General features: G+C 41.1%; 1 protein-coding gene across 1 annotated transcript in view; it reads right to left on the reverse strand.

Moving 5' to 3' along the window:
* Positions 1-26,824, reverse strand: part of IA-2 (tyrosine phosphatase IA-2) — a 965,150-nt gene that overhangs the window by 177,651 nt on the left and 760,675 nt on the right. Inside the window, exons 21-22 of the mRNA XM_067142075.2 lie at positions 26,430-26,627; positions 18,565-18,731 (exon numbers count right to left, since the gene is read on the reverse strand). Of these exons, the coding sequence (XP_066998176.2) occupies positions 18,565-18,731; positions 26,430-26,627 (365 nt within the window). The remainder of the gene's footprint in view (positions 1-18,564; positions 18,732-26,429; positions 26,628-26,824) is intronic.

Here is a 26,824-nt window from a genome sequence, read left to right on the forward strand (position 1 = left end):
TGTTTATTTTCCTTCCAATTCTAATCTTGTTAAATACTGGACGTTTATCAAAGTATTGGATCGGTAATAAATCCATAAAACGACGATCCTGTCTATATTGTAAGAAATTTTAATATAAGAGTAGCAAATCAGGATGCTGGTACAATTTCTACAGCAATAAGACTTCAAAATTTTCTAAGACTCATGAATTTAACAACAAATAAACAAATTCGTATTGAGCGAGATGATCAGCCTTTGTTACTTTGAGACGATTATCTTCCTCCAGCGCCCCCCTACACTTTTAGTTAATCTGAAGAAACGTAGAACACTTAATTGTAGGTCAAACTTTTAGACCTCCCAATTACGACAAAGCCAATTTTCGATTATACGTGATTTATAGATTTATTGGAATTAGTCAGAAATGAATAAATCCGAGAACGTTAGCAGTGCTCTTGACTGCTTTTAAAAGAAATTCTATGACATACCTGATTATTGCGTCCCTGTAACATGTTGTCCAATAAGTTATCCGATATGGTATCATAGTGAATTAATACACCTAATTCATAGTAAGGAATCTCACATGAAAAGAAGGTACCTTTGTGAAAGTAGTATTAAGGGGTTCTGATCATTGAGAACAATTGTAAGGAAAATTGACATATTTGAAGCAAAGGAAGGGCAATAATCAGGAAGTTCGTAGTTATCAACTTGGCAACAACATCTTAACTTCCATGAAGAATACAGTGGAGGGATTTGACCCTTATTCCAATAGTACATAATATAGAAAATAACTCAGTAAGTAATCAGTGCCATACTCCAGAGAAATCGAACTATAAAGAACTAGATGAAGTTGTATGGTGATGATCAATAATAAGGTTACAGTCCGGAAACAGTGCTGGTCCAAATAATGTGAGGTGAAACAAGTGGAAACGCTCTGGCATATCCACTTTGTGAAATAAGTAATTAACAAATTTCTGTATCTAAACACAATTCCTGATTTGTGGAGGATAACAAGAGCATGTTTCGCAGCGTGTCTACAAGCAGTGGTGTACTACACGTGGCCACGAAACACGACGTCAGAATTGTGGTCGGAAATACATCAGGACTGAGAGGGCCCGGAGAAGTTTTTCACGGTTTGGGAATCAAAATCGCTTCCAAACTCGACAGAAATTGCTGCAGTCGTTGAATGAAGGTAAATCCTAACATATTAGCGAGAGAATATTGCGACGGGAACTGCATGCAGTTGGGGTCGGTCACCAAGCAAGAGGCCATTCCTCACACAGGCACAAAAAGCTGCGCGTCTTCAATGGGCTAGAAATCATCAAACGTGGACAGTAGCTGACTGGCGGAACGTAATGTTGTCTGACGAGTCACGTTCTTGCCTGTATTCTAATGACGCACATCGCTGAATACATCTACGGCCAAATGAAGCACTTCATCCTGGATGTGTGCACGGTCAGACTCAAGCTGGAGTGGTTCTGTGATGTTTGGGAGTGGTTTTCGTGTCATGGATTGGGCCCTCACACTCAGGTGACCACTAACATGAACCAGCATGTTTATTTAAACATTCAGGATGATCAGGTTTTGCCTTTCAGTCAACATCTGCATGATGAGTACGCTATTGATACCCCGATTTTTTAAGACGATAACAGCAAAGTTCATCGGGCTGGGCGCGTATGTGACTGGTTTTATGAACACTCCCCCACCCTATTCCATCTCGATTGGCGTGAAAAATCACCTGACTTGAACCCCATTGAAAATCTGTAGGACATGTAGGTACAGCGGGTAAAATGCCTACATCAACATCCGCGTAATTTGGTGGAATTGCGCGATCAAATCCTCAGTGAGTGGCTTCATCTGGATGCGACGTTCCTGCGCAACCTTGTGGACTCACTTCCTAACCGAATCCGGGCGGTTATCAAGTCCAGAGGCGGAGTTACACTGTATTAAATGATGCCTGTAATGATTTGTCCAGGGGGGGTGACTATTTTTTTTGTCCGGTGAGCTTACTTTATTACGCTATTTACTACATTTGTTTCACTACATTTACCACACACACTTCTGATTTTCTTCCTCATTCGCTGCTCATGGTTCTGACGATGACCACTTTGTGAAATGTTCTATTCAGAGGCAAATACTTTCGGCACCACTGAAATATAAACTTTCACTTGTTCCCCTGTGGACAAAGGCAGCTACTACGAATCGTCTGAACTATACGTTTTATAATTCCCTGATCTCGAAATGGACCGTGTTCCTCATGAATACTGAGTTGTCCGTAATATGAATGAACTCAGGTATATGTTTCCTGTTTATAAGCGTCAAATTCTTTAATGTGTACATTTGATTTCCTTTACTGTGGACCTCAGACATGCATTGGTGCCACTATATACAACAATATAAGCACAGTGAAGACCTTGAATATATACAGTACAGGAATATTTATACACGTATCACGTAGAGAGAAAGTCCAAAATTGACAGTTTTATGTCAGTGCTTTCCACAATAAGATATAATTATATATTTCTTCCAGTATATATTTGTGAAATATAATTTAATAAATGTCTTGGGAAATCTTTCCCATCCAATGAAATATAATAAAATATTTATAATCTAGATGCCAGTACCCGAAAATGACATTGATACACTCCATTCAATGTACAGTAAAATAAAATTACAGAAGAATTAGAATATAGGATAAAAGAAAGTAATATTATCTACACAGAAGTGAGAAAGAAAAAAATTGATATGATACTATTCTATTTACAGGAAGCATACCATGAATTGCCAAAAATATTATTGCACTATTATTGAAACTGAAGAAGAATATTTGTGATTTTGAAAATAAACGAGGGTTGCACGAATTCAGTCAAAGAATGGGATGTATATGTTAAGTCCACTTAACCACTAACACTTCTTATCACTTAATGAAGTCAATTGCATTATTTAATATTTCGACATAGATGTCACAAAATATTTCAATATAGGGAACGGGCAAGGACGATCGCTAGGTGAGCGGCTAATCTGAGAAACTTGCAGGGAGGTCGAGAGACTGCTGAGGCAACTCAAGTGGAAAATAAAGGGCCTAGTTATTATATTCCGTGAACGAGTGTTGAATATTGAATCATATGTTCGAAAGGAATCAGATTGGAATCCAAATCTTAGCATTCAGAATTTGGTTAATGAATATTATGCAACCAGGTAGTACTGAACATTCGAATCAAAGAAGAGGACATTCAGCATCCACACAAGAAACTCTGGACGACATTTGATGCCTCTTGCGAAATTCCACTATAAACTTCAATCGCCGTCGTTTTCTGACAGACGCGTGGTAAATGAAATATTTCTTAGTTGAACCGCGAAACCGTGAACTCCCCGCTAGGAAAATGTTTCACTGATAAGCTGCTCACCCGTTCTAGAGCGTTCAAATACGTTAAGAGCAAGAAGTCTCATTGGGATACCCTCAGCATGCCACAAGCCCAAAGCGTAGAAAGATGAAGAAGAGATGAAAGCAGTAGTCTTGTTTCAGAGAGAGCAGAGTGTAGCCGTGCTGGTATAGGGAAGCAGAAGCTAGAGGCAAGCCCACGACACTGCCATCACTTTTGTGACTATGCAATCAAGGCACAAAATTGCAAAAATCACAAAAATGATGAAAGGATCATGATTGGTTGGTTAGTACATTACTTAATCTAATCAATCTGTTAGGAGTGCAAGAAGCATTAATAGAAAGGTAAAGTAATAGAAGCAATATACGAACGCCTCATCTTTTGGATGTGATAATACACTTCGCAATTATTCGAAGTGATGCCAGTTTTTCTACTAGACGTTCACTGTATAATCTAAAATGAGGAGCTGTATTCTTACGTAGATGTGACCTTCAAGCTACAAAACGTTAGAGGTGTATCAAAAAATGTGGAAAGATTTAATAAAGTATGCATTCCATTAATATTTGCAATTACCGATATGCGATATTGTTCTTTAATAGCTTTTGAGATATGTCGGAGGTTGTTCAGTATTGCAGTTGTTTATGTATAAGACGAGAGAGCAGAGGGAGCGATATTCGAATTTTATGTGAAATACAAAGGTGAAGGATGATGCTATACCTAATGCGGCCGTCATATTGTCCGAAGACAGAGATCAAATTACATAAGCTTGATATTGTTTGAATAAAGCACAGGAACTATAAGGGAAGATTGCGGCTTTATGTAGAATATGAACAACAGGGACGGGAAAAGCCAGTGACGACAACTGTGCTTCTGTTGCTATCAGAATTTAGTGGGGTGGTCTACACAGCTTGTGGTAGCAGAAAGCATTTCACTTGATTATCGTGTTCATACTGCTATCATGATCTGGAGGTTGGTGTAGTCAGCTTGTGACAGCAGGAAGCATTTGATTTGATAATCGTGCTGATACTGCTATCAGGATCTAGTGGAGTGGCGTAGTCAGCTTGCGACAGAGGAAGAATTTCACTTGATTATCTTGCTGATACTTCTATCGGGATCTAGTGAAGTGGTGTAGGCAGCTCGTTGCAGCAGGAAACATTTCATATCCTCATCGTGCTGATACTGCTACCAGGATTTAGTGGAGTCGCTTTCTCAGCATGTGACAGCAGGAATCATTTCACTTCATCATTGTGCTTATACTGATATCATGATCTAGTGGAGTGGTGAAGTCAGCTCGTTGCAGCAGGAAGCATTTCATATCCTCATCGTGCTGATGCTGCTGTCAGGATCTAGTGGAGTTGTCTTGTCAGCTTGTGACAGCAGGAAGCATTTCACTAGATCATGCTGCGAGTACTGCTATCAGATCTAGGGGAGTGGTTTTAATAGCATGTGACAGCAGGAATCATTTCAATTGATCATCGTGCTAACACTGATATGAGGATCTACTGGAGTTGTCTAGTCAGCTTGTGTCAGGAGGATCATCGGGCTAATAATGCTATCAGAATTTAGTGGAGTGTTAACGTGTGACGGCAGAACGCATTTTATTTGAGCATCGTGTTGATACTATCAGATTTAGTAGAGTGGTCCGGTCAGCTTATGTCAGGAGGAAAAATTTCACTCGATCACCGTGCTAATACTGCTATCAGGATCTAGTGGAGTGTTCTAGTCAGCTTGTGTCAGGAGGAAGCATTTCTCTTGATCATCGTGCTTATACTTCTATCGGGATCTAGTGGAGTGTTCTAGTCAGCTTGTGTCAGGAGGAAGCATTTCTCTTGATCATCGTGCTTATAGTTCTATCGGGATCTAGTGGAGTGTTCTAGTCAGCTTGAGTCAGGAGGTGGTTCTGTGCTGTTTGGTGGTGTTTTTGGTATCATGGATTGGGCCCGCTCACTGAGGTGACTACTAACATGAATCGGCGTGTTTATTTAAAATCATGGATGATCTGGTGCGGCCTTTCAGTCAACACCTGGATGGTGAGTGTGTTATTGTGTCAGGAGGAATAATATCACTTGATCATCGTGCTAATACTACTATCAGGATCTAGTGGAGTGATCTAGTCAGCTTGTGTCAGGAGGAAGCATTTCTCTTGATCATCGTGCTTATACTTCTATCGGGATCTAGTGGAGTGGTCTAGTTATCTTGTATCAGGAGGAAGCATTTCTCTTGATCATCGTGCTTATACTTCTATCGGGATCTAGTGGAGTGATGTAGTCAGCTTGTGTCAGGAGGAAGCATTTCACTTGATCATCGTACTAGTACTACAATCAGGATCTAGTGGAGTGGTCTAGTCAGCTTGAGTCAGGAGGAAGCATTTCACTTGATCATTGTACTAATACTACTATCAGAATCTAGTGGAGTGATGTAGTCAGCTTGTGTCAGGAGGAAGCATTTCATTTGATCATCGTACTAATACTACTATCAGGAGCTAGTGGAGTGGTCTAGTCAGCTTGTGTCAGGAGGAAGCATTTCACTTGATCATCGTACTAATACTGCTATCAGGATCTAGTGGAGTGATGTAGTCACCTTGTGTCAGGAGGAAGCATTTCCCTTGATCATCGCACTAATACTACTATCAGGATCTAGTGGAGTGGTCTAGTCAGCTTGTGTCAGGAGGAAGCATTTCACTTGATCATCGTACTAATACTACTATCAGGAGCTAGTGTAGTGGTCTAGTCAGCTTGTGTCAGGAGGAAGCATTTCATTTGATCATCGTACTAATACTACTATCAGGAGCTAGTGGAGTGGTCTAGTCAGCTTGTGTCAGGAGGAAGCATTTCACTTGATCATCGTACTAATACTACTATCAGGATCTAGTGGAGTGATCTAGTCAGCTTGTTTCAGGAGGAAGCATTTCACTTGATCATCGTACTAATACTGCTATCAGGATCTAGTGGAGTGGTTTAGTCAGCTTGTTTCAGGAAGACGTATTTCACTCGATCATCGTACTAATACTACTATCAGGATCTAATGGAGTGATGTAGTCAGCTTGAGTCAGGAGGAAGCATTTCACTTGATCATCGTACTAATACTACAGTAATATGAGGATCTAGTGGAGTGGTCTAGTCAGCTTGAGTCAGGAGGAAGCATTTCACTTGATCATCGGACTAATACTACTATCAAGAGCTAGTGGAGTGGTCTTGTCAGCTTGTGTCAGGAGGAAGCATTTCACTTGATCATTGTACTAATACTACTATCAGAATCTAGTGGAGTGATGTAGACACCTTGTGTCAGGAGGAAGCATTTCCCTTGATCATCGCACTAATACTACTATCAGGAGCTAGTGGAGTGGTCTAGTCAGCTTGTGTCAGGAGGAAGCATTTCACTTGATCATCGCACTAATACTACTATCAGGATCTAGTGGAGTGGTCTAGTCAGCTTGTGTCAGGAGGAAGCATTTCACTTGATCATCGTACTAATACTATTATCAGGAGCTAGTGGAGTGGTCTAGTCAGCTTGTGTCAGGAAGACGTATTTCACTCGATCATCGTACTAATACTACTATCAGGAGCTAGTGGAGTGATGTAGTCAGCTTGAGTCAGGAGGAAGCATTTCACTTGATCATCATACTAATACTACAGTACTATCAGGATCTAGTAGAGTGGTCTAGTCAGCTTGTGTCAGGAGGAAGCATTTCACTTCATCATCGTACTAATACTGCTATCAGGATCTAGTGGAGTGGTTTAGTCAGCTTGTGTCAGGAAGACGAATTTCACTCGATCATCGTACTAATACTACTATCAGGATCTAATGGAGTGATGTAGTCAGCCTGAGTCAGGAGGAAGCATTTCACTTGATCATCGTACTAATACTACAGTACTATCAGGATCTAGTGGAGTGGTCTAGTCAGCTTGAGTCAGGAGGAAGCATTTCACTTGATCATCGGACTAATACTACTATCAGGAGCTAGTGGAGTGGTCTTGTCAGCTTGTGTCAGGAGGAAGCATTTCACTTGATCATCGCACTAATACTACTATCAGGAGCAAGTGGAGTGGTCTAGTCAGCTTGTGTCAGGAGGAAGCATTTCACTTGATCATCGAATTAATACTACTATCAGGATCTAGTGGAGTGGTTAGCTTGGGCCAGGAGAAAGTATTTCACTTGATTATCGTACTAATACTACTATCAGGAGCTAGTGGAGTGGTCTAGTCAGCTTGTGTCAGGAGGAAGTATTTCACTTGATCATCGTACTAATACTACTATCAGGAGATAGTGGAGTGGTCTAGTTAGCTTGTGTCAGGAGGTTCATCGTGCTGATACTACTATCAGAATCTAGTGGAGTGGTGCGATAGCGTGTGACGGCAGAACGCATTTCATTTAATCATCGTGCTGATACTATTGGGATTTAGTAGAGTGGTCTTTCAGTATGTAGTAATCCATGTGCTGAACTCGACCGCAAAAGGATAGGTTGCTATTTTGCATCTGCGACCAGCTTCATGGAATCTGGTCTCATCCATCATTTTGCACTGATAACGCTCGATGCAAGTTATTTTCCCTTATACATTCGACATTACTGAGAAGTGATATAAGTTCTCGTGATATAACCCCACGATATAAGTGGCACAAGGCTCTTGAACTACACATTTCTTTACTAGTAACATGTAGACACTCGTGGGGAACGTGGTAAAATTCCTGCGACCCGACATTAAATGCGTTTTGGAACAGATTTGTACGTAAAGACGAGCAACGGAATCTAATGTTATTATTCACTGCGCAATATACATTTCTCTCTCTTTAAAGTCTTTAGGAATATTATCTTTAAAATGTAGGATGACGTCAGCTCCTCATTCATCATACAATGCTCGTATATTCCTTCAAGTACCATTAATCACTCTACTACTAAACTATGCCTACATTTAATACTCTTATACCTACAAAACTGCAGAGCTGCAAGGTTTCACTGACTTTAACATCCAGAAATATATTTAAACTCCTTTTGTACTGGTACCTAATGTGAGTAAATTATTTTTTGAAAATATTTTACAATGTTCGTCACAGAATGCAATAAGCAGCACGTACAAGAAGGTAGTGATTTCCCTGCAATTCACTTCCACAGAAACCTTGAAGCTCTGACATTTACCTAATAATCACAATATATATAGCAAATTACAGTTTCTTGGTACAAGTTGACAGGCAAGCAGGGACCTCTGCGAGTCTAAAGAAGGAACAAAGCATTTCTAACATGCCTTAAATTGTAAATAACCTTATTCTAGGGAAATAGCTCTACATTCTAAGGTGAATGCACACGAATGCACCAGAACACGCAACGTATCCCTTTACGAATGTTTTTCACAAGATACTTCACAATTTAAAATAGGCTTAAATTAGAACGTCCATTCAGACCTGCCTACTTGCATCATAAATCTCCTCCGCGAATGTTGTAGAAGTAGAACACTTGGAGCTTCAATATAGGATGTGTTACAATTAATATATAGAATTTTGTCAGTAGTGTAAATAAGATAGATTTTTACGCTAAATACTATAGAACCACTAGTAATTATAGGCTTCCCTTGGAGTTTGTCCTCACTTAAGTTATTATGATTCATAACAGAAGAATGATATAGAGTATTTGAAAACAAAATGGACGCTGCATTGCGCGCGATCCAGTAATGACTCAACTACGGCAGGAAACTGTGTCCGAATATCGGATAATACTTTCAAGTCTGAAATTTAGGGCACCGGTTTTCATTTTGTATACGTAAAAGATTCACTTTAATAATGCAAAATTAGGCTGATAAACAGTTTAATAAAAACATTTGCAGCAATTTCCATATCACAAAATTAAGGACATTATTATCTAAAGGAAGTTGATTTCAAGTGTTTTCTATGAGAGTTCCTAATATCGGATAAGGTAGAAGGCAATACACGCAAGTTATTCTTATGTCAGAAGAAATGTATGTGTAATGTAGTTACCATTTTCGATAGAATGAAGTGTGACAAAATAACATTATTCGAAATGCAAATTTATTGACAAACATTACTAAAAAGAGTTTTGAATAGGTACTCTCTTATCAACACCAGAGCACGATTCATGTGTCGCGCATCTACTGTTTACCACTTTTCTCCAATAGAACCGAAAAGCAAGCTGACATATCTGCTGACCGTAATTCAAAATATGTAGTTTCCATGACTTTTCAGCTGCATCTTCAAAGTTTACCTTTTTGAGCGATCTACAGGGTCTAATGTGCAAGATGACGGCAGCGCAAAACTACCTCCGATACCCTGAAGAAATAGGATAGTGTCACCGTTTCGTTTGCCTTTTCCCACAATTTAAACGTATGTGGCGTGTTTTTTGAGCAGCTGACTATGTTGTAGATTAGTAGCTTAACTGTTTTCGGATAACCGGGTACAACGAAGCCTACTTTCTTTTAGAAGGCACATGACCTACCAATTTTAACAACAACCAACACTGCAGGCTATTGTTTGTAACTGTGTGTGTTTGAAGGAGTTCCCACAGTAGTTGCCTTGTGAGAGATCCAGACTTAGCGCGGAAGATTTGAACTTTGGGCGTGGGAGATTTGTAAAGTATGTCAAGACTTGTACAGACTTGGATTCGGCTCCAGGCTTAATCTCACCTGGCAACATAGCTGCTATACACTATTCTCATGGGCGTAACTTAACGAGCGCTATCTAACTTTCGAGAACTGACGCAAGGGCTATTAGGCAAGGTAGCTGCTATACACTGTCCTAACTTTAGAGAGCTATCTCAGGGGCTAACAACTTCTAACTTAGGACTTATTAGCTTTATCGCCCTAACATTTGGGAAATGATCCAAGGGCTATTAGGCAAGATGGCTGCTATATATTATTTTTATGGACCTGCGTCTAGAAAGCGACCTTAGGATCTCACAACTTGTAACTCAGGATTTACTAGTTTTATCAGCCTGTTGTTTGGGAACTGACGCAAGGGTTACTAGGCTAGATGGGTGCTATACATTGGTTTTATGGGACTAAAGGTGACAGTTTTGGAACCTCCTCCTCAGAAGGCTGCCCTTCCCTACACCGGGCCGTAGCTCAGCCCCATGTAATTACATGTATGAAAAATTTGCTTGATAACTTCTATTACTGTAATAACTGTAGTAGTGTGTTAAATTGTACTAGTGTTAGGCTGGGGGTGAAAGCATCCCTTAAATTAAAACATTCATTATCTCCACAACCGACAGTCTTAAATAACTTATGCTTAGCTTAAAATTGATCAAACATTATCGTTTAATAGGTGATAACCCACTTCTAACTGTTTCTTTTGAAATTTCGAGTAAAAATAACCTCGCACACATAGGTCTTTTGGCTATGATGGGACAGCAAAAAGCCTAGGAGTGGGAAAGGAGCGGCCATAGCCTTAATTAAGGCACAGCCCCAGCATTTTTCTGATGTGGAGACGGGTAATTCGGAACACCATCTTCAGGGCTACCGGCAGTTAGGTTCGAACCCACTATCTCCCGGATGCAAACGGAATGTTTTCACCTCTAACCTAACACTGGTGTATTTTTTTTTGCTATGGGCTTTACGTCGCACCGACACAGATAGGTCTTATGGCGACGATACTGGTGTATTTTAACGCACTATTCCAGTTATTACAACAACGCAGGTTATCAAGCAAATTCTACTTGCATGTAAGTACACCGGGTTGAGCTACTAACTGGCGTAGGGAAGGGCAGCCTGCCGAGGAGGTGGAGGCTCCATAACTGTCACCATTAGCCCCATTAAACTTATGTATAATAGCTAGCTTGCCAAGCTGGATTAAGCCTGGGGTTGAATGCAAGCCTGTACAAGCCTGCACAATTAGCCAGCCGATTTTTACTATCAAATCGCGCTCGCCCAAATTTCAAATCCTTTGCACTTTATCTGGACCTCCCATATGACAACTGCTGTGGGGACTGCTTCAAACTCATACAGTTACAAAAATGAAGAAAATAGCCTGCAGTGTTTGTTGTTAAAATTTCTAGGTCATGACCCTTCTAAAAGAATGTACACTATGCGGTATTCTGTTATCCGAAAAAAGAGTGAACTGCTCATCTACAACATAATCATCTGCTCAAAATATTTTGCGACAGACTTAAGTTCTGGAAGAAGGCAAGGGAAACGGATGACGTCATCCTATTTCTTCAGAGTATCAGAGGTGGTTGCACGTTGCCGTTATATTGCGCATTAGACCCTGTGTCGGCTTCGGCTATTTTACCCTGCTAATGCCTTTAATTATGCTTCTTACGCAATATTCAAGAGTTCATTTTGGAACCATTTTAAACAACCACTTAAAAACCCAATCCTGGGGTACTGGAGACCTGTGCAATCCCTATGATAAATAGAAGGCATGGAAGAAGGTCAGCATAACCTGAGAGGTCACAAGTTAACGAGCTGTGATACACTGGGTTGTAAAATTGGTCAGTGCACTTCATTCAAACATCACCATCAAGGCACAAAACAGAAGGTGTCAGCCAGAAAGAATATAATTCGTAAACACACGAATACCTTACGGAGGTGGTGTGGTGCCCATTCTAATATCCTGCTCACATCTGCTCTTGCTTTCAAAGTATGCTGCACCAGTTTGGAGAAACTCGGCCCACACTTATGAGTTTGACACTACTCTTCACGAAACAGGTCAAATTATTACAGAATGACTAAGACCGACATCTGTCAATAAACGTTTCTTTCTCACAGGCATAGCACTTCCCGAAATAAACAAAACGATTGCAGCCGAAATCGAGAGAAAGTATAGGGTGTTCAGACGAGCTTTACTCCGGTACGCGGTATTTTTATTGTGGGCCAGCGCACGCTCCTTTGCCGCGAGCGGGTTGAGGTAAGTAGCGGTAAGGTGAAACATACAACCGCAACACACGCAATTTTAATAAGTTCATTACTTGCCAAATTATGAGGCGGGGGTGGGGGCTTGCAAATAACAGCCTTCATTCTCGACACATTTCGGGCACCTCGTTAGGAAATTATTCATCACTCGCTGTAATTAACGCTGAGGAAACTTGGAAATTTCCTGAGAAATTTCCTATTTCACTTCTGGTATGGTGTGTGAGTTCCACTTGAACACGGCATATTTTTATATACGCTAGAGATAATAATCGCAGGCGTACCAATTGGGGGACCGAGGGGGTCACAAATCTGCATTATGCGGAAACGTTGTGACTTTTACTCGTGTAATTATTGGCAGTGCAGTGGCAGGGTCATGTCGTTTAATTCTCTGAAGAACGGGGTGAGTATGATAGGCACATAAGTAAAGCCAGGCAGAATCAACTCTATTCTAAAAACATGATCCTACGACTCTTTTTCACCACTGCTGGCACACAATAAACCGACTTTTGCGTCGTGGAGGGGCAATTCATGTACGAAGTCAGGTTTAACAGCACTCCAGTAACGATTGTTTTATGTACACAAATAACCATGGATGTGGAAGTAGTATTCGAGAAGAATGTAAAAAGTAGATCTCTTTGTCCATTGTATACATTCACTCACAAAAATATGCCCCTATGCACAGGGTAATCTAGTTGAATAGTATATGCCAGAGTTATATTAAACGGCTTGAATTGTAATAGTTTAGTAACCCATTTGTAGTTCACACTTGTATATGTCGACGAAGTGATATTTTAGAACTTTTCGAACTATGACCAATGTCATCATTATTTTTGTCTGATGAGATCCCTATTCTACTCTTTCGATTTCGGTCCAATGACCTAGAAGTTAGTCCCCTTTAAAAAGAAAGCAAACGAATCTCTTTGTTCCTTAGGGTGAATTCTTCCAGTTTCCTGAAATTTGTTATAAAGATTCTGGACTGTTTTACGACTTGGAACGTCTATACCCGGGAATCTTCCTTGAAACCGTTTTTTGAAATTCATGAGCTGAGTTAAGACATATGAATCATGAATCGTACACAAAGACAGGCTGTGCCGCTGAAGACGCCCAAGCCATAACAACCTTTATAGCTAGTTAGAGAATTAAGGAAAGAACAAAACAAACATACACCAGAGAACAGCTGAGACATCGGACACGTGTACATTGTTAGCTAGCAGGGATGCGTGCGCACGCAAAACAAAGGCCAGTGTCAGGAAACAAAACACGTGATGGTTACCACAATATCCCCTTCCTCCGCGCGGCAATACCAGATCCGGAACGCTCATTTGAAAATGAAATTTTTTGTATGTGTGTGTGGTTTTGCCCTCTATTCGATTTTAAAGCACCACGCATGTCATATCCTTGCCGGTATGCTTGGGCTTGGTTTAATAACTCCTTAGGAGCGTCTAAATTTTACGAAGAATAGTCATCCGGACTAAGATATTTCTTAAAGAGCATCTCTTATAGTCCTCTCGAGGTAGGGTATTCTACGCTTCCAGTTTTAACAACATTTTCTTGAAATATGACTTTTTTTTAAATTAGCAAATGTATACCGTTTATTTTCACGTTGAATTCCATACACGATATCAAGTTCTTTTCTAGCCGTAGATGCGCTATTAAGGATAGATAGGTATTCTCTTTACTTTTGATCAGTTGTAGCAGATGATCGAAATCTGCATCATCATTATCTCCTGATTCTAATTCTTCTATGTTTTCTCTTCTTCTGCTTCTTCCAACTTGATATACTCATAATTCACTTCCTCCCTCACGTCACTGGTGGACGCAGCACCATTTCCCTAGGACCATCTGCTACAAATTTTCTTCTTGTTAAAACGTCTAGAGACTGTTGTCTCTGCTCTGTTCTTGGAAGAATTATATTTAAACGTTTAGAAATAGGTGGAAATGTTTTCTCTAATATGGCCTCTGTAATTTCGTGGCTCGATTTAAGTGCTCTGTACTTCCGTTTTAAATACTTTACTGATTATTGAAGCCCTCTTTTACACTTTCTTACGCGTCTCACGTTTTTCACATCGAGCCATCGAACGAACGCTTTACTGTTCCACTCTTCCTCATCTTGTGTTGAAAGGCAGTTGAACGTATGATGTTTTACAATTGTTCAACATTCAAAGTTTATATTCCCATGAAAGAGAATGATGATTCCAGGTGATTACTACGCAAAGATGACTGCCACAGAAAGGGGTCCTATGTCCTAGGCAGCTGGCGCTAGATGGCTCCCTCTGGCATGTGGTTTCAAAGACCAACTGCAGCATGGCGGTCTGCAGGCTGAAGCAAGATGGATACCACTGGCATGTGTTCCAAAGACCAGCTGCAGCATGGCGGTCTGCAGGCTGAAGCAAGATGGATACCACTGGCATGTGTTCCAAAGACCAACTGCAGCATGGCGGTCTGCAGGCTGAAGCAAGATGGATACCACTGGCATGTGTTCCAAAGACCAACTGCAGCATGGCGGTCTGCAGGCTGAAGCAAGATGGATACCACTGGCATGTGTTCCAAAGACCAGCTGCAGCATGGCGGTCTGCAGGCTGAAGCAAGATGGATACCACTGGCATGTGTTCCAAAGACCAGCTGCAGCATGGCGGTCTGCAGGCTGAAGCAAGATGGATACCACTGGCATGTGTTCCAAAGACCAGCTGCAGCATGGCGGTCTGCAGGCTGAAGCAAGATGGATACCACTGGCATGTGTTTCAAAGACCAACTGCAGCATGGCGGTCTGCAGGCTGAAGCAAGATGGATACCACTGGCATGTGTTCCAAAGACCAGCTGCAGCATGGCGGTCTGCAGGCTGAAGCAAGATGGATACCACTGGCATGTGTTCCAAAGACCAGCTGCAGCATGGCGGTCTGCAGGCTGAAGCAAGATGGATACCACTGGCATGTGTTCCAAAGACCAGCTGCAGCATGGCGATCTGCAGGCTGAAGCAAGTTGGATACCACTGGCATGTGTTCCAATGTACTCCATCATGCCATCAAACACTATCGGAAGATGGCCACAACTGCCACTTGTTCCAACCTAACCCACAACCATGGCTGATACCGGCACGTGTCCCAGCCTTGACGTACCCTAAGACATGACCTACCCCACCACATGACCTATCCTCAAACAATGATCTATCCCAACACGTGACCTAGCTCGACGCATGATTCAGTAATCCAGTTTCAGAGTCGAGGTTGGCGTAATACTCTCCCTCCCTGTCTATTGCAATAATTAGAGAGGCTCCTCCAATTGACTACAAACTTGTGAAAATAATGCGCTGAATCTGTTGTTGATCTGCACATCGGCGAATATCAATCCAAGTTCCGTACGACCTGCTCTATTCATAAGAGACTTCCAAGAAGGTCTATGACTTAAATGACTTATCCCCTCTTCCATGATATCCTCAGGAACTGGCGGAGAAAGAAGACTCGTTCATTTATCCATCAAACTCTTGCCAATACCTATTGAGAGGTAAAATTCACGGGGAAAATAAGCAGATCCTTAGAGTTTATGATTGATGTTCGTCGAGGCGATGGGCCCTTGGAAACACACGCTACGAAAAAGAAAGTGTATTAGACTGTGCACTCGATCGAAAGTCTTGCTTTTGCAAATGTCCTCAACAGGCTGAGACATTTTCAGGAATAGCTGAACTCGTAGGTATCTAGATTTACTTGAATAATTTGAAGTAATGGTGTCTGTTCACCTTAGTACCATCGCGTTCCTCGGTTCCAAGTACAAACTTCGCATTTGCAGTGTCCTAGATAGGTAATTTTGTGTAATGCATTGGAGGAAGAAGCCTTAAGATTTCTGGTAAATTAGGCAAGTCTTATGGCAGAAAGGTTACCGTTACTACATCACAGTAGTATGTCCCGAGTGCGTGGCCTTCTCTCACCACGGTGATGAAAATGATCGGAAAAGGGAGGAAATTGCTGTAGAAAATCCTCGCCCCACGCAAACATTGTAAGGGTGAGTATACTCCCAATTTGAAAAGCTCTCACTTTCTATGAAAAAGCGTCAACTATGTTTCACAATCATCTCCCTCGAATGCCAGAACATAAAGCAAACTTTTTTTACCTTGTCATGACTTGGAACTGTGCCACTCAGTAACTGACTACAGTGACCGGTGTCACTGAAGCAAATAGAAATAAGGACTTGGGTACAGGGGGTAAAATATCGTCTGGAAAGAAAAGAAGAACTCTCAGGGGATATCATGGAAAGCAAAGAACAGCATTCTCCACCAAGACGTCTTTTTTTTTGCAAGTTGCTTTACAATACACCGACACAGATAGGTCCTATGGCGATGATGGGACAGGAAAGGGCTAGGAGTGGGAAGGAAGCGGCCGTGGCCTTAATTAAGGTACAACCTAGTAAAAAATGGGAAACCACGGAAAACCATCTTCAGGGCTGCTGACAGTGGGGTTCGAACCCACTATCTCCTCAATACTGGATACTGGCCACACTTAAGCTTCTGCAGCTATCGAGCTCGGTACCACCAAGATGAAGGAGTACTGGAAATGCAGTAAGGCTATCAAATGTTAACCGCGTCACTAAGTGGCTGATAATACCAGCTTATGTTCCTACAAGTGTATTGCTTTTGACGATTAACCGAAGAGCTGTCATTTAGCTGCGGTAAGTTTCTTTAATGTGTCCGTATACCTACTGACAGTGACGAAGTGTAATCACGCAACCTACGCGCTACACACTTACCATCCAGTTCCTCGAGCGGCATGAATACGAGGAGCCCTGACCAACACCACGTTTGAGATCTCTGCACCTCTAATATGATGTCCTCGTTCGCCGTTAGTATTCACACGAAGTGTTAACAAATTGTGCCAGTGTTCATAACGCCAGCGGTCTACTGCTCAATCTTGAAGAAAAACCAAACCAAACCCCATGGCACTACAGCCCTTGAAGGGCCTTGGCCTACCAAGCGACCGCTGCTCAGCCCGAAGGCCTGCAGATTACGAGCTGTCGTGTGGTCAGCACGACGAATCCTCTCGGCCGTTATTCTTGGCTTTCTAGACCGGAAATCTTGAAGAAAATGGTGACGGTACATCAATGGTAGGTGGAAAATCAGGAGGTTCTTGAGTGTTCAGTTGGACCTTTTTAATAGATTTGAATGTTCAATGAATACATCAAAGACCTCAATCATAAAATGATATTAATAAGATACAGAAAATGAAAAATGATCACCTACCACCAATAACTATACATGTGATATTCGAAAACGCCGAGGTACAGAATTTTCCCCGCAGGAGCTCTTTAATTGTGCCGGTAAATCTAGCCAAAAAGTCTGATATATTTCCGTACCTTCTAATACCACCGGTTCTAGCCGGGTCATAACCTACCAAACTGACTCCAGAAAGCTAAAGCTCTACCATCTGAGTCACTTGGCCTGGCACAAAGACAACATTTTTATTGTCTGCGGCAGTACTGAAGAGTTATGATGTATTCATCTTTATAGTGTTCGGCAGTACTGATGTGGAGGCTGCAGCTCCAGTGGCTCGCGTAATCATTCAAGTATACATGCCCACTTCAACCAACGATGATGAAGGGGTTGTAGAAAATTGATGATTAACTTTTCAAGGCTCAGTGATAATGTAATGATAATAATGTAATAATAATAATAATAATAATGACCTCTTGCAGCCCTTCATGGACTTCACGTGCAAGGCTTTAGACAATATTAGACTTAGAAAACAAGCATATCCAGATTTAAGACCCACAGTCTCAGCCAAGTACTAAAATTATCTACAGGAGACTAATGGAAAACAAGCCAAGCATACCCCATATCATGCTAAAGTTTCCAAACAGAATCTGGAAGCAATTTAAGACACCAAACACAGCCGCGGAGTGTGAAGTAAGTGTCGGAAATAATTCCGACAGAACAAAGAATTTTCTTCAGAATATTGTACTATCACCCCTTTGTAGGATGTGCGGAAGAGTGGATACGCAGCCGCACAGATATACCACCTGCGCAAATGTGTCTTGGGTGTTTCTCACACAAAAACACATTCTTATAATGTAAACTTGAGAACGAACGTAAATAAGTCGCTCTAATATATCTGTGGTACCGTATATATTATGAGAATACTGCCAGTGAATGGCAGAGGCTCATTCATTCTTGTCAAGTGTGTATTGTTCCGATGGAAAACAAATCTCGGAAGACATGATGCAGGAGGTGGTCTTCATATTCTTCCATAGATAACGATGTCTGCAGCCAGTTTCGAGACTGTTTTTGGAACCAGATGTTCGTCAGCAACAAGCTGTGAGCACACTTATATAGATATGTATCCGTACAGTTAGAAGAGTGAACTTACCTGCGGAATTCTAACAATGCTTTGGTGGAGAGTGGCACGCCGCCATCAGGCCAGGACAGGAAGTGGAACTGAGTAACGGTTCGAGTTTCACCAGTCTTCAGATTCTTCAGGTAGAAGCTGCGCACTAGGTAGTCATCACACCAGATGTGCTCACTCACCAGATGAACCTAGAGGTAGAGCCAAACAAACATGTCATACAGGGACTAAACTACCATCTGACAAAGGAACTGAAACCTGGGTGAATGACCGGTTAACATTTAATGGTAATAATAATGATGCTGTAAAGATAACTGATAACGTAACGCAGCAGAAACCACCGGCTGGGAATCAAGACGTGGGCTACCACTAAGTTGGTTTAGTGAACGTCAAGTCTTAAGCGTTTTGAGGTTTTGGAACATCAGAGTAGTTGTCAAGGCTGTTTCACAGGCTACTGCCACTACCAGTACTCAACGCCTGCTCAGTGCGAATGGTAACATAGTGTTTAGCAAATTAAAGTCCACCGTGCTCGATAGCTGCAGTCGCTTAAGTGCGGCCGGTATCCAGTGATCGTGAGATAGTGGGTTCGAGCCCCACTGTCGGCAGCCCTGAAGATGGTTTTCAGTGGTGTCCCATTTTCACACCTGGCAAATGCCGGGGCTGTACCTTAATTAAGGACACGGCTGCTTCATTCCACGTCCTAGGCCTTTCCTATCCCATCGTCACCATAAGACATATCTGTGTCGGTGCGACGTAAAGCAAATAGCAAAAAAATAAAAAATAAAGTCCGGCTTTGTGGCTAAATGGATAGAATTCTTGCCTTTGCTCCGATGGTCCCGTTCAATTTTTGGGATCAACCTCCTCGTACACTTGAATCACCCGACTTGGGGATTGGGTGTTTAAGGCGTCTTCGCCATTCATTTCATCCTCATTGTATCACCACCAAGCTTTTCCAGAGGCAATGATTGAAAAAATGAAAACCTACAACCTGTTTTCCAGTCATTGACCGGGTCAGAGATGTAATGAATGAAACATACATAGGCTGTTATTACGATGGGATCGCCACTCCCAAGGTGATTTATTAATGAGTGATAAATGCTATGAAATGATAATGGAGGGTGTTGCTGGAATGAAAGATGACAGGGAAAACCGGAGTACCCGGAGAAAAACCTGTCCCGCCTCCGCTTTGTCCAGCACAAATCTCACATGGAGTGACCGGGATTTGAACCACGGTATCCAGCGGGCAATGATTATCAAATTAGAATACAGAATTTTACAGCATTACCTGCGGTCGTACACGTCGTTCACTGGTTTATTGGCTTCCTAGGAAGATCGGTGGTGGTGTCCGGCCCATGATCACCGTTTCGATTTCAAACAACAAAAGAGGACACTAATCCTAAAAGATTGCATTCCATTTTAGAAAGAAAATTATGTTACTCCTATAACAGCAGCCCTGGTGTCTTCCTAGAAGGATGTAGAAGTAGATGGGAGTGAAATACCAGCACTCTATTATCTGTAGAATGAAGTCCGAAGTATGAGGTCACGAAGTATATACGATGAGGAAGGCAGGGCTGTTTGGAATCGAACCCGTGATCGTGGTTCGGACACCACCACTGATCTACCAGGATGATGATATACCACTGAACGACGCGTACGACCACTGGTAATGTTGTAATGTTTATTTTAATTTTATAATAATAATAATAATAATAATAATAATAATAATAATAATAATAATAATAATAATAATAATAATAATTATCTATAATTATCTATAATAATTATAATTATAATAATAATAATAATTATTATTATTATAATTGTACCGGGAGGTACACCCCAACGCCGCGCATTTCAATCTAGCGCCTAAATGAACTCCTCTACTGGTGAAACAGTGAAATTGAATCTATACCTACTTAAAACTTTACTCAGAAGATGTCACCACAGAAATCTGATGTAATTTTGTTATTGTGAAGTTTCCTGAACTGTGTGCATCTCTACTTGTTTTGTTTGCTATCCATCAAGAAGTTTGGACATTCTCTCATAGATGACACTACCAAAAACTATGATAATGCACCCTGGTGCAAAGTGAAAGAACTTTTGATTTAAGAAGTTCCGTATTCGTAATTTTTTTTTTTTACTGATTGATGTTCATTTATTTTTGGGTTGGCAATATTTATCTTTTCTTTCCGCCAATTTTGAAACTAGCCAATCCCAAATTTCTGTAATTAATTTTCTACCAGTCACAGTTTTCTTCTTCAATTTTGAGTGTAAACTTTAAATTAACCAATAATTTGGGAGGGTGTGGCTAGTTTAATCTTGAATGATCTCGAACCTCCCCTGAGGGTTTATAAACTGCGGCTTTTCTCGTTTATTGGACAATTGATCGTCAGCTTACTAATTGTGTGTGTCAAAGCAGGAGGCCACTTTCATCAGGCAGCAGTACATCAACAAGGTAATGGCCACATAACCTCTTTATTCCTTGCTAGCTCTGCGGTTTAACCTGAGGGAAAGGTCCGAATCATTAGCTATGTAACCTAGCTTTCCTAAAAATTTAACTTTCAGTCGGCTAATGTAAAAACGTAGTAAAAACTTTAACTGTAAATCGGGGATAGAGAGTGATGTACCCTTTCGAGCTTCCCTTCATCTTGGTTTGAGGTGCCACGTTTTTGTAACCTTTAGTTTCTGCAATGAATTAAAGTTATTTCCGTTCGTGCTACCTCACTCAGTAGGTTGGGAGTAGCCCCTGTTTGGTCGGCCAAGCGCCTTATATGTTTTCAAATTTGTGGAGCTCAGTCTTCGACTCCATTCAAATTGTACTCGGGCCGTTTATTTAACCTGTTCTTTTTCACTAAGGCTCAGTAGGTTGGGTACTAGATGCCTCTGTGTAATTAGGTTTCTATGTGTAAATAGTGCCTGGTAAGGCCAGAGAGTATTAGAGTTTCATGCTATGTCGCCTTGAGTAGGCGTGGAAAACTGAGAGCCTGTTTGCTCTTTTGAAAGTGTTGGTAAGATTAATGAATGCCTCCTGAAGGCTAGATGTTGTACTTTTGAGAGCAAGTGCTCTTTGAATTAGGGGATTTCTGCCCCTCGCTAAATAATACCTCTTCCTTTGCAAAATTGTAAAACTAGGGGCTTGAAGCCCAGAATTTGTAAAATCCACTAATCTTGGACCTTCCTACTCTTGTTTCAAGATTGATTTTGTACCTGATATATTGTTAAGCTAGTTTTGGAAAAGAAATATAACCTTTTACAATTTTAAATTCAAGTTTTGACATTGTAGTTAGACCCATTCACCCCAGCACCTTCTTTCACCTCTGCGTCCACGAGAAACCCCGCAGCAAGTGGTTGCAGAGCGTGGTTGAATGGTATCAATTAAGCCCCTTTTACGGCTAAACACAGAATTCGTTTCGAACTCTAAGAATTTTCTAGGCTGCTGGAAATTTTCTAAAGTTGTAAATTTTCTTTCATCATGTCCGGCCCTCGCGAAATTTTCCATCCCGGCTACTTGCGCAAGGAGGAATTGAGTTACGAATTGCTAATCAGAAATGTTCAATCTGGAGGCACGGTTGCGACTGATACCACTAAGCTTAAAGAATCATTAGAGTTGCCTATTAGTATCCGAACTTTGGGGGAAAAAGAAATTGATGAGGCTCTATCCACTATCACGGGCAACACCACCGAGCTAGCTTCTGTAGTATGTTTTCTTGAAGTGAGTGATCCATCTCCCAATCAACTTAAAAGAGTACAAGCTAGATTGTTTCACTTTTACAATAGTGTTAGGAACCTATTGTCTCTCAAGTTAAAAGAGGACCATGCTAAGGAGGCTAGTAATCTTGTTGAACACCTGTCTGAAATGTCAAATAAAGTTCTTCAATTGTTGACTGGGGCAGCTACTCCCAAAACCGACAGAGCCCCTGCGATAAACATGGTGAGCGAGGAAGATTCTTCCAAGAATGTAGGAAGCAGAAAATCTGCGGCTACGCAACAAACTTCTGCCCCATTAGGAAATGAGCCTGAGCGTCGTACATCCATTCCACCATTAGTTTTAAATAATGCTGTGTCTGAAGCTTCTTCATCCCCTAGGCCGTTGCCTATTATGTCACCCGGGTTCAATAGTTTGCCTCACCCTTTGGCTATGTTGCTTAGGGGAATTTCTAAGTTTTCTATTAATTCTACTAATGATGTCATTTCATTTTTAAGATTCTTAGTTGAATTTCAAGATCACGCACTAGTGTTTTCCCTTTCTTCTTCTCAAATTCTTCAAATGTTTTACCCTTACTCCATAGGTGTCCTCGCGGACAAAATATTCAGAGCCATAGCTGAACAATCTTCCACAGAAGACTTCTACGCCCATCTGCTGGTTAACTTCATTCCGGCTCGAGCTACGTCATCATTAATTCAAAAATACTATTACAGAGTGCAGAGACTGGATGAGAATCTCGCCGATTTCATCCAGGACATTAAGTTCTACATTAGGGTATTTGCTCTTCATTTCCCAGAAGATAAAATTGTGCAGACCACTCTTGAAGGGATTTCACCGCCCTACAGTTCTTATTTGTGTTTCGCGTCGCAGTTAAACTACCTTCTACCTATCAACTTCAAAAAACAAACTTAGAAATTTTCTTCATCTGGAAATAATTTTTTCATAATTCTTCTGTGTCACCCCCAAGGAAGGACATTTGGTAAGGGGGGGGGGGGGCAGGTCTGTACCGGGAGGTACACCCCAACGCCGCGCATTTAAATCTAGCGCCTAAAAGAACTCCTCTACTGGTGAACAGTGAAATTGAAACTATACCTACTGAGTGAAAGAACTTTTGATTTATGAAGTTTTGTATTCATAAGTTTTTTTACTGATTGATATTCATTTATTTTTGGGTTGGCAATATTTATCTTTTCTTTCCGCCAATTTTGAAACTAGCCAATCCCAAATTTCTGTAATTAATTTTCTACCAATCACAGTCTTCTTCTTCTTCTTCTTCGATTTTGAGTGTAAACTTTAAATTAACCAATAATTTGAGAGGGTGTGGCTAGTTTAATCTTGAATGATCTCGAACCTCCCCTGAGGGTTTATAAACTGCAGTTTTTCTCGTTTCTTGGCCAATTGATCGTCAGCTTACTAAGTGTGTGTGTCAAAGCAGGAGGCGGGAGGCCTCTTTCATCAGGCAGCAGTACATCAACAAGGTAATGGCCACATAACCTCTTTATTTCTTGCTAGCTCCGCAGTTTAACCTGAGGGAAAGGTCCGAATCATTAGCTATGTAACCTAGTTTCCCTAAAAATTTAACTTTCAGCCGGCTAATGTAAAAACGTCGTAAAAACTTTAACTGTAAATCGGGGATAGAGAGTGATGTACCCTCTCGAGCTCCCCTTCATCTTGGTTTGAGGTGCCACATTTTTGTAACCTTTCGTTTCTGCAATGTATTAAAGTTATTTCCGTTCGTGCTACCTCACTCAGTAGGTTGGGAGTAGCCCCTGTTTGGTCGGCCAAGCGCCTTATATGTTTTCAAATTTGTGGAGCTCAGTCTTCGACTCCATTCAAATTGTACTCGAGCCGTTTATTTAACCTGTTCTTTTTCACTAAGGCCCTGTAGGTTGGGTACTAGATACCTCTGTGTAATTAGGTTTCTATGTGTAAATAGTGCCTGGTAAGGCCAGAGAGTATTAGAGTTTCATGCTATGTCGCCTTGAGTAGGCGTGGAAAACTGAGAGCCTGTTTGCTATTTTGAAAGTTTTGGTAAGATTAATGGATGCCTCCTGAAGGCTAGATGTTGTACTTTTGGGAGCAAGTGCTCTTTGAATTAGGGGATTTCTGCCCCTCTCTAAATAATACCTCTTCCTTTGCAAAATGGTAAAACTAGGGTCTTGAGGCCCAGAATTTGTAAAATCCACTAATCTTGGACCTTCCTACTCTTGTTTCAAGATTGATTTTGTACCTGATATGTTGTTAAGTTGGTTTTGGAAAAGAAATATAACCTTTTCAAGTTTTGACATTGTAGTTAGACCCATTCACCCCAGCACCTTCTTGCAACAACAACAATAATAATAACAATAATAATAATAATAATAATAATAATAATAATAATAATAATAATAATAATAATAATAATGTACATCTTCTGGAAAGACTTGCTGGTGACATAAGGATGAAATGAATTGCGAATACGTTATTAATACCCAAACCTCATTCCAGGGTAATTAAAATTACGAGGAGGTTGATTCCGGGGAAGATGTGGGGTAGGCTTGCCATTTTAAACTATCAGCAATTTATCTGCATAACGCAATTGCGAGGATGGTTTATCCAGTACGGTTTTATACGGTTACAAAAGTCACCCCACACGGTCAGTCACGTTTTACAATGTAACTTCAAATAAACTAAAATTGTTCTGAAAACAAATACACAAACAACTTTCTCAACTATAAACAATCATCAATCAGTAAGATGTCTTGTTCATGCAACAGCAAGCACTTGACACCGAAGTACTTGGGTCAATCGTATCTTCTCGGAGTCTTCCGGAGAGCTTCGTGTCATTGAGCTCTCTCCCTCCTCAGTAGTGGGAGGGCGAGTCACGAACTGACGGAACAAAGCCTTGTCCACCTATCCCCTCTGTCCCCGAAACCTATCGGACATTCAGCATACATTATTGCCTCAAAGGAGACACTCTGCCATAAAAAGGTACAATAAAGCTGTGAAAATGTTTTAAAATATCTGCATTGATCAAGACTGGAACGGTGAATCTATTTTGGGATTCAAAGTCCGTACTAATTCATCCACAATGACAAGAATCTCCTTGCTCAAAGGAAGAACGTCTCCTTCATTTTGACATTCAATTTCCGTGTCATACCTATGGTTCACATTTTGCAGGGTTCATTTAGGTTCCATCACAATCAATCACGTGGCATAATCTCGATCGCGTTAGTGTTACGTGCATTATAACAGCAGGGAGATTGCAAAAAGTTGCTTTTTCCCGTACAAGTTTGGCTCGTCTTATGTTGCTAACATAATGGCAGCAAGCAGAACAATTTCAAGGAGCTATTGGACCACTCAGTATTTCCACTTTCTAAGGGACATTTTTTGCAAACTACCGTATACCCTATGTCATAATGTATCTTAAGGGTAACTTTATTTGTTGCACTAGTGTACTAATGTTAGACGCAGTTTCTCAATATTTAGTTAAGCATTTGCACAGGATAGGGGAATATTGGTGCATTAGGACATCGCGGCCATACAGAGGAGGTTACGGTACAATTATACAGAAACCATCCCTCTGCCTGGCAAATGAGGCACGAATTATCCCGTTGTTTTCTTTATTTAGTGATATGTCTGAAATTATAGGTGACAACTATGGATTCAGTGTATTACACCGGTTTAAAAATCGAAGTCCACAGAAATTATGAGCAAAGGAAGTGAAATACTGGTACCAGAAGAGGAATTTGTGATTTGTACACACCGAGCCCGCTAACACTACGTTGAGTGTTAATGGTGTCTCAATATTCTTCTGGATCCCTACAGTGCTGAGAGGACATCGGTATGGATGACATCTTTGCTCGGTTTTGAGTATACTGCAGAAAGGCGTTGAACCATTCTTTCTTTGAATTACGCTCTCATAGACGGCATTTCTAAGACTAAAGGCTAAAACCTGTGACTATCACTATCCATCCTAAAGTTCCACAGTGGTCTCTAGATTTACTGGTGCGTTTAAGAATCGCTTTCAGCAAAGAAATCCTTCATGTCGGCTCCGGAGGTATTTGGGACACATGCTCTATAATGAATACTTTGTAGCTCAGCCGAATTGAGTAGAACGCAACGTAGCCCTTGATGGAACGGTACGGGGCATTAACTCCCTCCATTTCAGTCATTTAAAGCAAATTGTGACACAAGCTCTCACCTCATAGATATGGTAGAGTTCTGAACCTTCCTCCGGCCAGTAGCGGTGACACATAGCCGTACCTCCTTCCGTCAGTCTAGTCAACATGACCATCACGACACTGCCTTGCTCCCAAATCATTTGCCAGAAGTCAGGAGCTGTGTGTGGCAGAGGACCTTGTGTGGCGATGTAAGCTGGGTTACGAGGATCATGATCAGTCTGCAACAAAGAGCATTCTACCTGTAGGAGGAAACATAATCACACTTAATAAAAATAGATTGTACGTACTTTTAATTAATAACTTACAGCCACTGGTAGCTTGTAAACTGGTGGGGCAATAAGACGGCACTTAGGATCGAGGATACAGTGAAATAACTTATCTCAATAATAATAATCTCTCTGAGAAGGCAGCTTTC

This window comes from Anabrus simplex, chromosome 2 (genome assembly GCF_040414725.1).
Source record: "Anabrus simplex isolate iqAnaSimp1 chromosome 2, ASM4041472v1, whole genome shotgun sequence".
NCBI classification, from domain to species: domain Eukaryota; kingdom Metazoa; phylum Arthropoda; class Insecta; order Orthoptera; family Tettigoniidae; genus Anabrus; species Anabrus simplex.